Genomic DNA, 14,214 nt, shown 5'->3' with positions numbered 1-14,214 from the left:
CAGAGCGAGTCAACAGGAAGTGAGGCCAAACCACAGAAGAAACGCGTTTCAACACGTCCGTGGGCTACAGCGGCGTTTTCTGCTCCGACGGCTTCAACGCCGGCTTCTTGTGCTTCGGTGAGTGCCGGTGACCTCGCTGACGGTGCTAGAGGAGGCGGGAGGTAAAGGTGCGGCGTGGGGGGGGGGGGCCTTTGTCGCTTCTGCTTTTTTCACAGTGAGCGTATTGCCGCTGAATAGCGGAGCGTGTGCTGGCAGGAAGAGGAAGAGAAGAGCGAGCAAAAAAAAAAGTGTTTTGTTCACCCCAGGAAGACGCTGACATGATGTGAGTGAGCCCGTTCCCCAGACATGATCTTCTAGCACCAAGGTAAGGCTTGTGTCGCGGCCATTGTTGCAAGTTGTCAGACTTTACCATTAGCTTTTGCCCTGTCGCTTTCAAAAAAAAAGTTACATTTCTGGAAAGCCGACAAGCTCCAACCTGCCAGGCGCTTTTTTTTTTACCTCCCCTGCACATGTTTTGCAAGAGTGGAGAAGAAGAAGAAGATGCAGTAAAAATATTCAGCATAGTTTTCACACTCGCAGTCGTTCTAAACAACAACTATAACTGGAACTATACTCAATAACGCAATGCTCAATTTTACTCCTTCCACTTTTTTGTTACAATTTCTCACTTCCTCGATTTACTCTTTTATTCCAATTTCTCACTTTTACCCAATTCACTCTTTTATTAAATTTTCTCACTTTTACTCGATTTACTCTTTTATTCCAATTGCTCACTACTCAATTCACTCTTTTATTAAATTTTCTCACTTTTACTCGATTTACTCTTTTATTCCAATTGCTCACTACTCAATTCATTCTTTTATTAAATTTTCTCACTTTTACTCAATTCACTCTTCTATTCCAATTGCTCACTACTCAATTCACTCTTTTATTACATTTTCTCACTTTTACTCGATTTACTCTTTTATTCCAATTTCTCACTTTTACTCGGTTCACTCTTTTATTCTAATTTCTCACTTTTACTCGATTCACTCTTTTATTCCAATTCCTCACTTTTACTCGATTCACTCTTCTATTCCAATTTCTCACTACACAATTCACTTTTTTATAAAAGTTCTCACTTTTACTCGATTTATTCTTTTATTCCAATTTCTCACTTTTACTCGATTCCTCTTTTATTCCAAATTCTCACTTACTCGATTCACTCTTTTATTCCAACTTCTCACTTTTACTCGAGTCACTCTTTTATTCCAATTTCTCACTTTTACTCGATTCACTATTTTATTCCAATTCCTCACTTTTACTTGATTCACGCTTTTATTCCAATTTCTCACTTTTACTCGATTCACTCTTCTATTGCCATTTCTCACTACTCAATTCACTCTTTTACTCAATTTTCTCACTTTTACGCGATTTACTCTTTTATTCCAATTTCTCACTTTTACTCAATTCACTCTTTTATTCCAAATTCTCACTTACTCGATTCACTTTTTTATTCAAATTTCTCACTTTTACTCGAGTCACTCTTCTATTGCAATTTCTCACTACTCAATTCAGTCTTTTACTAAATTTTCTCACTTTTACTCGATTTACTCTTTTATTCCAATTTCTCACTTTTATTCGATTCACTCTTTTTATTCCAATTTCTCACTTACTCGATTCACTCTTTTATTCCAATTCCTCACTTTTACTCAATTCACTCTTTTATTCCAATTTCTCACTTTTACTTGATTCACTCTTTTTTTCCAATTCCTCACTCTTACTCGATTCACTCTTTTACTCCAATTCGTCACTCTTACTCGATTCACTTTTATTAAAATTTTTCCTGCAAGACACTCTCCTATCTTCTAATTTCATAACGGAAATATTTAAATTCAACGAATAAAATTTGATCTTACATGTAAAAAAAAAAAGTGTAAAATATAATTGTATAAGTCAAATATTTAAATTTAACATGTTAAATTAAATTTGACTTGATTTGCTGTATCAAATATAATTTTAGAACTGAAGTATTTTAATTTAACATATTAAATTTGAAATGTGAAAACATAATTCTATGTATCAAATATAACTTTATAAATGAAATATTTTGATTTGACATATTAATTTTGACATGTAAAAAAAACCTTAATTTTATGTATTAAATAAATACAACTATATAACTGATGTATATAATTTCACCATATTGCATTCGACATGTAAAAAACTTGTACATTTATGTAAATTAGACATGTGAACAAAATAATTTTATGTATCAAATATCACTTTATAACTGAAATATTTAAAATTTAACATAATAAAGTAGACATGTGAAAAAACAACATAAATTTATGTATTAAATATAACTTTATAACTGAAATATTTAACTTTATCATAAACAATTTGAGCTATGAAAAAAAGTATATATTAAATAGGACATTATAACTGAAATATTTCACTTCATCATAAAACATTTGACATATGAAAACCATTTTTTTTAAATAATACTAAATATAACTATAACGGAAATATTTTTTTGTTTAACATACTAAATTAGACATGTAAAGAAAACAGTATTGTATGTATTAAAAAAAACTTTATAGCTGAAATATTTCACTTTATCATAAAAAATTTGACCTTTGAAAAAAAAAATTAAATATATCTTTATAACAGAAATATTTGAATTTAACATAATAAATTCGACATGTGAAAAAAAAGAATTTTATGTATTAAATATCACTTGATAAATTAGATTAAAACGCAGAAGTGAAATACTTTAACATGTAAACTAATTTTACAACTGAAAAAAGAAAAAACTAATGTGTGTAAATTGTATTCAATTCGTGTCACATGGTTGTTGCTAGGTAGATTTCCCGGGGCACACCTCATTTGTGCCCCAATCGGCCAAAGATTTTTAATTATTTGCTGACAGGTAAGCCCCGCCCACTAGGCTATAACACAATATGCTGCATTCAAGGCTACTGGGCAAATTGACACTCAGGAGGTCAGATGAGTTAAACATTGTTCAAACCTGCTCTGTATGAAGTAGAAAATTAAAGCAAATGTCTGACCCGGTCTGTTGTTGCGTAATGGCGTGCGTAGAGTTCCGAGTGGACATGGCTCTGGTCGGCGCCCAAGCGGAGGTAAAAGAGGGCGTCACCCAAAGAGGGGAGGCGGAGAAACTGAAAAGGTCCGGAGAAGAGGAGGAGAAGAAGGACGCCTCGGAGGAGGATTTAGTGGACGTTGATGACTTGCCGCAGGATGCGAGTGACGCACGTGTCCCCCCGCCACACCTGTACCTGGGCTTCAAGCCCCTAAGCAGGGACGGGCTACTTCTTGGAAGCATGCGGAGCAAGGAGGAGGAGGACGCCAAACAAGTCAGTGAGGAACATGTCAAGTAAGTCAAAACAGTCACGTGACCTCTCTCCTCTTCACTCGTCAGGCTCGCCGGCTGACCCCCGACTTCCCGGACGCGCTCTACGAGCTGCTGTGCACGCTGCAGGAGGGCCGACGCCTCAATGACCAGCGCTGCTCCTTCAGGCTGGAGGGCGCCATGAGGAGGCGGTGCCACTCCGAGCCCAACGTCCTGGGGCCCGGCGACAGAGGCGAGGGGCGGAGAGGTCTGCGTGCAACGCCGCTTTCAGACACGGGGGAGGGGGGGCGGCAGAGAGTCAATATGGATTATGTGTCAACATCAACCGCGAATAAATTGGGCGGTGGTAACAGAGGATGGCTACTTTTATATAAGCCACATTAACTTAATAGCAAAGACTACTTCCTGACTCGGCAACTATACTTTACTGACATCTAATGTCTCGGAATTGCAACTGCATGCAAATTCTACGATATGATACTTGCGAATGAGACTTAGAAGTGTAAAAAAAAACTAAATAGGGGTGTTAAAAAAATAGATTTTCGAATGATTCGCAATTTTTATATATAAAAAAAAACTATAACAAAATAAATAAATGAAAATGTATATATAATAAAAAATGTAAAAAATAAATAAATAAATAATAATAATAATTAAAAAAAATATATATATGCATATATATGTCTTTCAATATGTGCTGTCCAGCCACTCAGACAAATCTTATTTTTGATGTGGATAATCATATCTACTGTACAGATTTACTTTAGAAAAGAGAATCGTTAGATATTTGTATTTGGCTTCATTAAATGTTTGGGTAGAATTTTTATTAAACAAAACCAAATTTTTTTTAGTAATACATAAATTGATCAGAGCTGTGCATCTATTTTATGGAGGAATGTAGTTAATCAGAGAACTGGCAGCCAATGTTATTAACAAAGTATCGTTTTGAAACGAGTATCGTTTTAAATCAAGAATCGATTCTGAATTGAATCGTCACCCCCAAGAATCGAATCGTATCGTGTGGTGCCCAAAGATTCACAACCCACTGTTAAATGTAGAATTAAAATGTTATTATTAAATCAATGTATTTGACACAATTACATCAATACACAAATTAACCAAAAATACATAAAATAAATATGTATATATTATAAATATAAAAACATTTAATAACATTAAATTATAAAAATAAATAGAGTAAACAAATTTTACTTCATTTACTATCAGATGAACACGAAAAGTACCAGGTCGTGGTGATTAGTGCTATTGACTTGGAGTGTAAAATAAGTAATTTAAATTGTCAAATGTTTTGATGTGATTATTGATTTTTGATGCATTGTCCACACAAATATTGATTTGACACAAAAAGGTTCTCTGTGTCACACCACTTCTTTGACACACAAAAAAGGAAACCTGCCAACACTTTGGATGGCAGCGGGCTAACTAACACTGGTAAAATTACTTCAAATATTGTTCATTTATTGATTAATATGTGGAATTAGCACAATGACGGTTGTAGAGATCAAATAATTATTCATAAAAACGTAAAGCGGTATTGTTGCCGTAATATTATTTTTTTTGTCAACGTTCTCCAAAAGCGACATAAATAGTAACATGAATTGCAATATCGGTAGGAACTCCGTGTGGATGCTCTAAATGCGCTAGCCGCCCGAACCGCCTTATACTGAAATGCTTGAATGTCCAGGGTGAGTGGAGTGTGTGGATGTTTGAACGGTTCCAATCGGTTGAGAAATGTGGGATATGGAAAGGTTTGTATATTGCCCATTCATTTTCAACGGGGAAACATTCCTAGTAATGCCTGGTAATCAGGGAATTTTACGAATTGGAAAACATGCTGGCTGGAATTTCCAGGGTGGGTGGAGTGTGTGGATGTTGGAACGGTTCAAATCGGTTGAGAAATGTGGGATATCAGTTGATTGTGTGTTTCACATTCATTGTCAATAGGGAGAAAATTCAGAAAAATTCTGGGTAAACCGGGAATTTGGGGAAAGTGAAAACATGTTTTGCGTTAGATGTATGGGGAGACTAGTGTGAGTGGATGGTTGAAAGGACGGAATCGGGTTTAAAAATCGTGCAACATTTCGGGAAATTTTAGAAAAAATAAAAAATACCCTAATTGTCCTTGATCACATGAATGGGTTGGTGTTGGCATTTTTTGAATCGGTTGAAAAATGTTGACGTAGTAACACTTTGAAATGAGAATGGGTATTTCTGAATTCCTGGAATTTCTGGAAAACCGGGTATTTGTACGAAAAAAAATAGGAGCGTTTGTTGTCCCAACTAAGAGGAATGCCTTGAAGGTGAAATGATCAAAAACGGTTGAAAAATGTGAACTGTGAAAACTTTCCAGAAAGAGGGTTTGGAGAACCTGGAATTTTGGGAATACCTACAATTTTTTTTTACCTTGGTAGTTTGATTGTCCGAGGTGAGTGGAGTGTGTGGATGTTGGAACGGTTGCAATCAGTTGAGAAATGTGAGATATGGAGAGGTTTGTACATTGTCCATTGATTTTCAACGGGGAAACATTCCTGGTAATTCCGGGTAATCAGGGAATTTTCCAAACCGGGAAACATGCTGGCTGGAATTTCCAGGGTGGGTGGAGTGTGTGGATGTTGGAACGGTTCAAATCAGTTGAGAAATGTGGGGTATGCAGTTGATTGTGTGTTTCACATTCATTGTCAATAGGGAGAAAATTCAGAAAAATTCTGGGTAAACCGGGAATTTGGGGAAAGTGTGTGAGGATGGTTGAAAGGATGGAATCGGGTTTAAAAATCGTGCGACATTTTGAGAATTTGGGCACTGTTGATTTATGAACACGTTCATTCTTTTGAATGGGAATTTCGGGAAATTAAAAAAAAACAAAAAAAAAACAACCCTAATTGTCCTTGATCACATGAATGGGTTGGTGTCGGCATTTTTTGAATCGGTTGAAAAATGTTGACGTAGTAACACTTTGAAATGAGAATGGGTATTTCTGAATTCCTGGAATTTCTGGAAAACCGGGTATTTGTACGAAAAAAAATAGGAGCGTTTGTTGTCCCAACTAAGAGGAATGCCTTGAAGGTGAAATGATCAAAAACGGTTGAAAAATGTGAACTGTGAAAACTTTCCAGAAAGAGGGTTTGGAGAACCTGGAATTTTGGGAATACCTACAATTTTTTTTTACCTTGGTAGTTTGATTGTCCGAGGTGAGTGGAGTGTGTGGATGTTGGAACGGTTGCAATCAGTTGAGAAATGTGAGATATGGAGAGGTTTGTACATTGTCCATTGATTTTCAACGGGGAAACATTCCTGGTAATTCCGGGTAATCAGGGAATTTTCCAAACCGGGAAACATGCTGGCTGGAATTTCCAGGGTGGGTGGAGGGTGTGGATGTTGGAACGGTTCAAATCGGTTGAGAAATGTGGGATATGCAGTTGATTGTGTGTATCACATTCATTGTCAATAGGGAGAAAATTCAGAAAAATTCTGGGTAAACCGGGAATTTGGGGAAAGTGTGTGAGGATGGTTGAAAGGACGGAATCGGGTTTAAAAATCGTGCGACATTTTGAGAATTTGGGCACTGTTGATTTATGAACACGTTCATTCTTTTGAATGGGAATTTCGGGAAATTAAAAAAAAAAAAAAAAAAAATACCCTAATTGTCCTTGATCACATGAATGGGTTGGTGTTGGCATTTTTTGAATCGGTTGAAAAATGTTGACGTAGTAACACTTTGAAATGAGAATGGGTATTTCTGAATTCCTGGAATTTCGGGAAAACCGGGTATTTGTGCGAAAAAAAAATAGGAGCGTTTGTTGTCCCAACTAAGAGGAATGTTTTGAAGGTGGAATGATCAAAAACGGTTGAAAAATGTGAACTGTGAAAACTTTCCAGAAAGAGGGTTTGGAGAACCTGGAATTTTGGGAATACCTAAAAAATTTTTTTTACCTTGGTAGTTTGATTGTCCGAGGTGAGTGGAGTGTGTGGATGTTGGAACGGTTCCAATCGGTTGAGAAATGTGGGATATGGAGAGGTTTGTATATTGCCCATTCATTGTCAATGGGGAGAAAATTCAGAAAAATTCCGGGTAAACCGGGAATTTGTGGAAGAGTAGTGTGTGTGGATGGTTGAAAGGACGGAATCGGGTTTAAAAATGGCGCAACATTTTGAGAATTTGGGGATTGTTGATCTATGAAAACGTCCATTCATTTGAATGGGAGTTTCCTGGAAATTTTGGAATTTCTGGAAAACCGGGAATTTTAGAAAAAAAATATAGATAATACCACAATTGTCCTTGATCACATGAATGGGTTGGTGTTGGCATTATTTGAGTCGGTTGAAAAATGTTGACGTAGTAACACTTTGAAATGAGAATGGGCATTTCTGAATTCCTGGAATTTCGGGAAAACCTGGAATTTGTACGAAAAAAATATAGTAGCGTTTGTTGTCCCAACTAAGAGGAATGTTTTGAAGGGAGGATGGTGAAAAAGGTTTAAAAATGTGGACTGTGAAAACTTTCCAGGTAGAGGCTTTGGAGAATCGGGAATTTTGGGAATACCTGGAATTTTTTTTGACCTTGGTAGTTTGATTGTCCTGAAGTGAGTGGAGTGTGTTGATGGTGGAACGGATCGAATCAGGTTGTGCATGTTTGAAAAATTTCAATAAGCAAAATGTCCCAGAAAACCGGGAATTCTGGGTAATCTGACAACGTTTTGATACTGGAACGGTTCCGATCGGACGAATGCTGTGGGCTGTGGAGCGCGCCAAAACGTTTGCGTCGGAATAATAATAATAATAATTAAAACTGCAAGCAGCGATGGACGGGACCGACTTTGACGGCGCATACAATCCAAACCGGAGCAGTAATTAAAACTCTTTCATCAACTTTTAATCAGAAGGGTTCAATCTCTCTCCTGTGCTAGTTTGAAGCCGACACGACAAACGCGCTCAGAGGAGATAATGTTTAAAAAAAGGTGACTGTTTTGACCCAACTTTTATTTTGAAGGGGGAATTGCAAACTTCCTGTTGATTTTTGCTTGGGGTTGTCAATATATGAAATGTAGGTCTAAGTGAGACCTACATAGAGGTTTTTGTTTCATGTCTCTACGACATTCCTACTGGAAGTTACAGGCAGTTTTGTCTGTGTTTTCTTCCTAGGAGCAGTTTTGTCTGTGTTTTATTCCTAGGTGGCGCTAGAGCGCAATTTTGAGTTTTGGGGTTTGCTTTTTTTATTAGATCGCAATTTTCGCCAGTCCTGATGTGTGTTTACAATTTGGTGAGTTACGAAGCATGTTAAGGGGGTCAAATTACAGCTCAAAGAGGCAAAGGTGACTGTTTTTACAAAACTTTTGATTTGAAGGGGGAATTGCAAACTTCCTGTTGATTTTTGCTGAAGGATGTCAGTGTATGAAATTTAGGTCTAAGTGAGACCTACATAGAGGTTTTTGTTTCATGTCTCGACGACATTCCTACTGGAAGTTACAGTCAGTTGTGTCTGTGTTTTCTTCCTAGGGGGCGCTAGAGCGCAATTTTGAGTTTTGGGGTTTGGTTTTTTGATTACATCGCAATTTTCGCCAGTCCTGATGTGTGTTTACAATTTGGTGAGTTACGAAGCATGTTAAGGGGGTCAAATTACAGCTCAAAGAGGCAAAGGTGACTGTTTTTACAAAACTTTTGATTTGAAGGGGGAATTGCAAACTTCCTGTGGATTTTTGCTGAAGGATGTCAGTGTATGAAATCTAGGTCTAAGTGAGACCTACATAGAGGTTTTTGTTTCATGTCTCGACGACATTCCTACTGGAAGTTACAGGCAGTTGTGTCTGTGTTTTCTTCCTAGGGGGCGCTAGAGCGCAATTTTGAGTTTTGGGGTTTGTTTTTTTTTATTACATCGCAATTTTTGCCAGTCCTGATGTGTGTGTCAAATTTGGTGAGTTTTGAAGCATGTTAAGATCAGTATCTACATCGGGACAAGGTCATTAAACGGCATTGATACAATAAAATAAGCAGCTAGCACGATCTTTCAGATTAACTGGATAAATTAGCATTAGATAATACAACGCTAGCGTTGGCCGTTGTGCGTTCTCTCTGTAAAGACGTGGATTGTTTTTGTGCAGAGAACTCCGGGCATTTTGCATACAATGCATATAATGCTCTGTGACCCAGACCGCTCTGGCTGCAGTGCCCTCTGCTTGTTGTTCAGGGGAGTGTTTTGATTGATAGAAACTTTTATTAGTAGATTGCACAGTGAAGTACATATTCCGTACAATTGACCACTAAATGGTAACACCCGAATACGTTTTTCAACTTGTTTAAGTCGGGGTCCACTTAAATTGATTCATGATACAGATATATACTATCAAATATATACTAACATCATAATACAGTCATCACACAGAGTATATACATTGAATTATTTACATTATTTACATTAGGTCATTGTGTAGGTCACATTTATTTGTGCATCTGGGGCCGTACTTATCAAGCTTCTTAGAATTACTCCTAAGAAGTCTGCTAAGAGTTGACTTAAGAGTAAATAAATTCTTCGCTGAAAGCTGCACTTAAAAGTTAGTTATCAAGCGTCTTACTCACACTTTCAGCGAAGTGTAGGACTGAATCTTAAGTGTCACACTCAGAGCTGAATTACGACATTACTATGTGCCGTAAACGGAATTTTAGGTGACGTCATTTCTGTGTCCATAGAAATGACCAATCACGGAAGGGAATCCGTTGTCTAAGAATAAAGAAATATCTTGGAAATATTTAAGTGGACAATGGGAGTGTATATTTTGACAATAAACTGCAAAATTACAGCTCAAAGAGGTGGCGGTATAATAATAAAGAATAAAACCTTAGAAATACAATAAGGTCCTCTGTCCCAAAGGGACATTCGGTCCCTAATAAATAGACGACTTTTCGGTGTAGAATAGTACATGTTTGAATGCTACAATGTTACGAGTGCTTACACTAAATGAACTCACCACTGCCTCTGCAGGGACAAAGTGGCATTACAAGGGGAAAAAAAAAAATCTAATTTTGATGGTTCACATTCTGTGCTAAAAGAACTTCAATATTTGTTATCAAGTTTGCTGGCGGGGGACAAAGTTGTCGAGTCACACAACATCTAAGTGTGTTTTTGTTGTTGTCGTCCTGGAACAGTCATCTTCTCCTCCATGACGTCGCTGCAGAGGGAGGAGTTCTTCGAGCTGGTGGCCACGGCCCAAGCTCGCCGCCTGGACGACCAGAGGGCACACCTGCAGAGGCTCCCGCGGGCGAAACCAAAGGCCAGAAGTTTCCGGGGCAGCCTAAAACAGCTGTCTTTGCCCAGGAGGCCTTCGAGGGCCGCTCCCGTCCCCAAGGAGGACCTGTACAACATGATCCTCACCACGCAGGTAGTCCTTATCTTCAACGTGTTTGTGAACAAATGCATGTTTATTCCTCCTTGTCCCCCCTGCTCACACCTGCAGGCCCAAGGCAGGCTGGAGGACCAGCGCAGTCGGGCCCCGGGGCCCATGGATGACGAGGACTTCTTCTCCCTGCTGCTGAGGGTCCAGGGGGGACGCATGGACGAGCAGAGGACTGAGCTACCAAACCTGCTGCAAACTTAAGATTTGGAAAGAACCGGGGGGAGATAGTCTCGCTTTTTTTTAGGTCAACGTGCTTTTCTACTAACGCGTCACTGAACGTTTGCTTGGAATGTTTGAGACCCTTTGACCGTGGGAATCATTCTGGAACACAAAAATAATAAGATATTAAACGTCTTGCTTCCTTTAGTCACTAGAGTGTACTTCTTATTTTCAAGTAGCTTCAACAAGAGTCCTTCAATGTACATTTTAGGTTTACTTTGATGTCAGGGTTAAAAATGGATGATATTTTGTGGGTACCAAATAGAAATTGTATTGTATTTTTATCTATAGATTTTTTTTCCTAGTGAGTCTATTTTAATCATTTGAATATTTGTCATAAAAAATTTGTATAGATACAATTTTCATGATTTTTTTAAATTTGTATTTTATTTTATTTTAATGATTGGAAAAAAAAAATATATATATATATATATATATATATATATATATATATATATATATATATATATATATATATATATATATATATATATATATATATATATATATATATATATATATATATATATATATATATATATATATATACATGTATTTTATTGTATCTAATTTCATTTGAAGAATAGAGCAAATAAGTTGCAAATATATGCAATACATTTTTTGCTTTATCAATCAAAATTTTAATTTAATTTAATTGTTTTAATTATTATTTTATTTAATTTTAATCATTTGAAAAAAATATGTTTATATATGTGTGTGTGTATATATATATATATATATAGATATATATATATATATATATATATATATATATATATATATAGATATATATATATATATATATATATATATATATATATATATATATAATTTCAATAGTTTAATATGATACATGTATTTTATTGTATCTAATTTCATTTGAAAAATAGAGCAAATAAGTTGCAAATATATGCAATACATTTTTGCTTTATCAATCAAATTTTTAATTTAATTTAATTGTTTTAATTTTTATTTAATTTAATTTTAATCATTTGAAAAAAATAGTGTTTTATATATATACAATTTTAATAGTTTAATATGAGAAATGTATTTGATTGTATCTAATTTAATTTGGAAAATGGTGCAAATAAATTGCGGATGAATGCAATAAATGTTTGCTTTATCAGTCGAAAATCATTGAACCATCAGCAAATATTAATACTACCAAAAGAAAAATACCCCCCCCCCCCCAAAAAAAAAACAAAAAAACCAATATATATATATATACTGTACATATATATTGTGGGGACCAAATACAAATTTCAAACATGTATTTTTATCTATAGATATTTTGCAGAGTGAGTTTATTTTATGACAGTTTCAAATATTTTTATTTCATTTTAAATACCTATTAATAAATATTTAATATCATATTTAAATGTATCAACATTATACAACTAAATGCTAAAAAAAACACAATTATCTGTAAATAACTGCTACAATTAATTTTATATAAAATGTAAGAAACGATGATGGAAAATAGTGCAAATAAATTGCATATATATATATATATATATATATATATATATATATATATATATATATATATATATATATATATATATATATATATGTATATAGTGTTGGGTTAGTTATTGAAAACCAGTAACTAGTTACAGTTACTAGTTACTTTATTTCAAAAGTTACTCAGTTACTAACTCAGTTACTTACACCAAAAAGTAATGCGTTACTGTGAAAAGTAACTATTTAGTTACTTCTTTTTTTAAAGCTCCCATTAATGCCCTTTTAGCCTTCATTTCAGTACTGTTATTGCACTGGAGAATAATACAATGTGTTGATCAACTTGGCATGCATTTGCATCACTGAACTCTGCTAAGCAATGTGCTCTACATACAACACACAAAGACAAAGATATGTTTCAAAGGGCCAACTTATTTCAGGCCAGAACAAGTTGACAAAACTATTTTAAATAGCTGCAACATAACATACATAAGTAACAAACAGCATAATAACAACATAGCTGTAAACGAAATACATACTTTAACTTTATTTTTTACATACCAAAGCCTAACCAGGCATTTTTTCTCTCAAGGAATTCTGAAATAAAATCATGTCTGAAGCCCAGAACACTCTACACATTTCCCCAGTTTTAGAGATAAGGAAATATTGGCCTGGCCCACTAGCATCCCTCTTTATGTTTGTGAACTTTATTTTTTATACATTTAGAGTGATGTGATAATCAAACACTCTAGAAGTCTAGAAATAAAGAGTATATAAGAGAATTGACAGAGTGTGTGTACTATATTTCATAATAACATTGATTTTGATTCAATAATATGTTTTGAGCAATGACAGTTTGAAAGAAAAAAAAACAGCTTTGTTTTATTAGTCAACATTGTAACGTTTTCTACATTTTTTATTTCACTTTTGTTATGTTTTTGTTTATTTTAATAGTATTTTTAGAAAGTGCTGTGGGCCTTTAAAACATTAGCTGTGGGCTGCAAATGGCCTCCGGGGCACACTTTTGACACCCCTGCTATAGATAATAAAAAATTAAATCTGATAAATCTATCGATAAAAAGCTCGAGCCTGGCGACGCATTCGTGTTAACAACTCTCTCGCTCTCTCTGTCTCCACCCCTCCCCTCCCTCCCTTCCCACACTCAGACACACACAGCGCGGCTCCTCCGTGTGACACAAGACATTCATGAGAACGACACCGTAGCGCTGCCACAAAACACACTCAGATCTTCTGTTTCAAGCCAATACTACATAAAAAGTAACGTAAAATAACGCAGTAACGCATCATGTAGTAACGGTAACTGAGTTACTGAATATAAAAAAATAACGCGTTAGATTACTAGTTACCGCCGAAACTAACGGCGTTACAGTAACGCGTTACAAAGTAACGTTAGTCCCAACACTGTATATATATATATATATATATATATATATATATATATACACACATATACTGTATATCAGGGGTCACCAACCTTTTTGAAACCAAGAGCTACTTCTTGGGTACTGATTAATGCGAAGGGCTACCAGTTTGATACACACTTAAATAAATTGCCAGAAATAGCCAATTTGCTCAATTTACCTTTAACTCTATGTTATTATTAATAATTAATGATATTTACACTTAATTGAACGGTTTAAAAGAGGAGAAAACAAGAAAAAAATGACAATTAAATTTAGAAACATAGTTTATTTTCAATTTCGACTCTTTAAAATTCAAAATTCAACCGAAAAAAAGAAGAGAAAAACTAGCTAA

The 14,214-nt window shown here is 35.4% G+C and overlaps 1 protein-coding gene across 3 annotated transcripts; it reads left to right on the top strand.

Annotated features, from left to right (window-relative positions):
* On the top strand, positions 1-11,393 carry LOC133635528 (G-protein-signaling modulator 1-like). Of its 3 annotated transcripts, none has more exons than XM_062028723.1 (6): positions 1-117; positions 306-364; positions 3,082-3,356; positions 3,422-3,599; positions 10,511-10,743; positions 10,819-11,393. In XM_062028723.1, exons 3-6 carry the CDS (start codon positions 3,096-3,098, stop codon positions 10,957-10,959), a joined length of 813 nt encoding a protein of 270 aa, XP_061884707.1. In that variant the 5' UTR covers positions 1-117; positions 306-364; positions 3,082-3,095; the 3' UTR covers positions 10,960-11,393. The 3 variants fall into 3 exon arrangements, with proteins under 3 accessions (XP_061884707.1, XP_061884708.1, XP_061884706.1); XM_062028724.1 differs by having other exon boundaries at positions 57-117; positions 310-364; XM_062028722.1 differs by lacking the exon at positions 1-117 and having other exon boundaries at positions 208-364.
* The last annotated feature ends 2,821 nt before the right edge of the window (positions 11,394-14,214 follow it).

This window comes from Entelurus aequoreus, linkage group LG20, assembly GCF_033978785.1.
Source record: "Entelurus aequoreus isolate RoL-2023_Sb linkage group LG20, RoL_Eaeq_v1.1, whole genome shotgun sequence".
NCBI classification, from domain to species: Eukaryota; Metazoa; Chordata; class Actinopteri; order Syngnathiformes; family Syngnathidae; genus Entelurus; species Entelurus aequoreus.
This window is presented reverse-complemented; position numbering and strand designations above follow the sequence as displayed.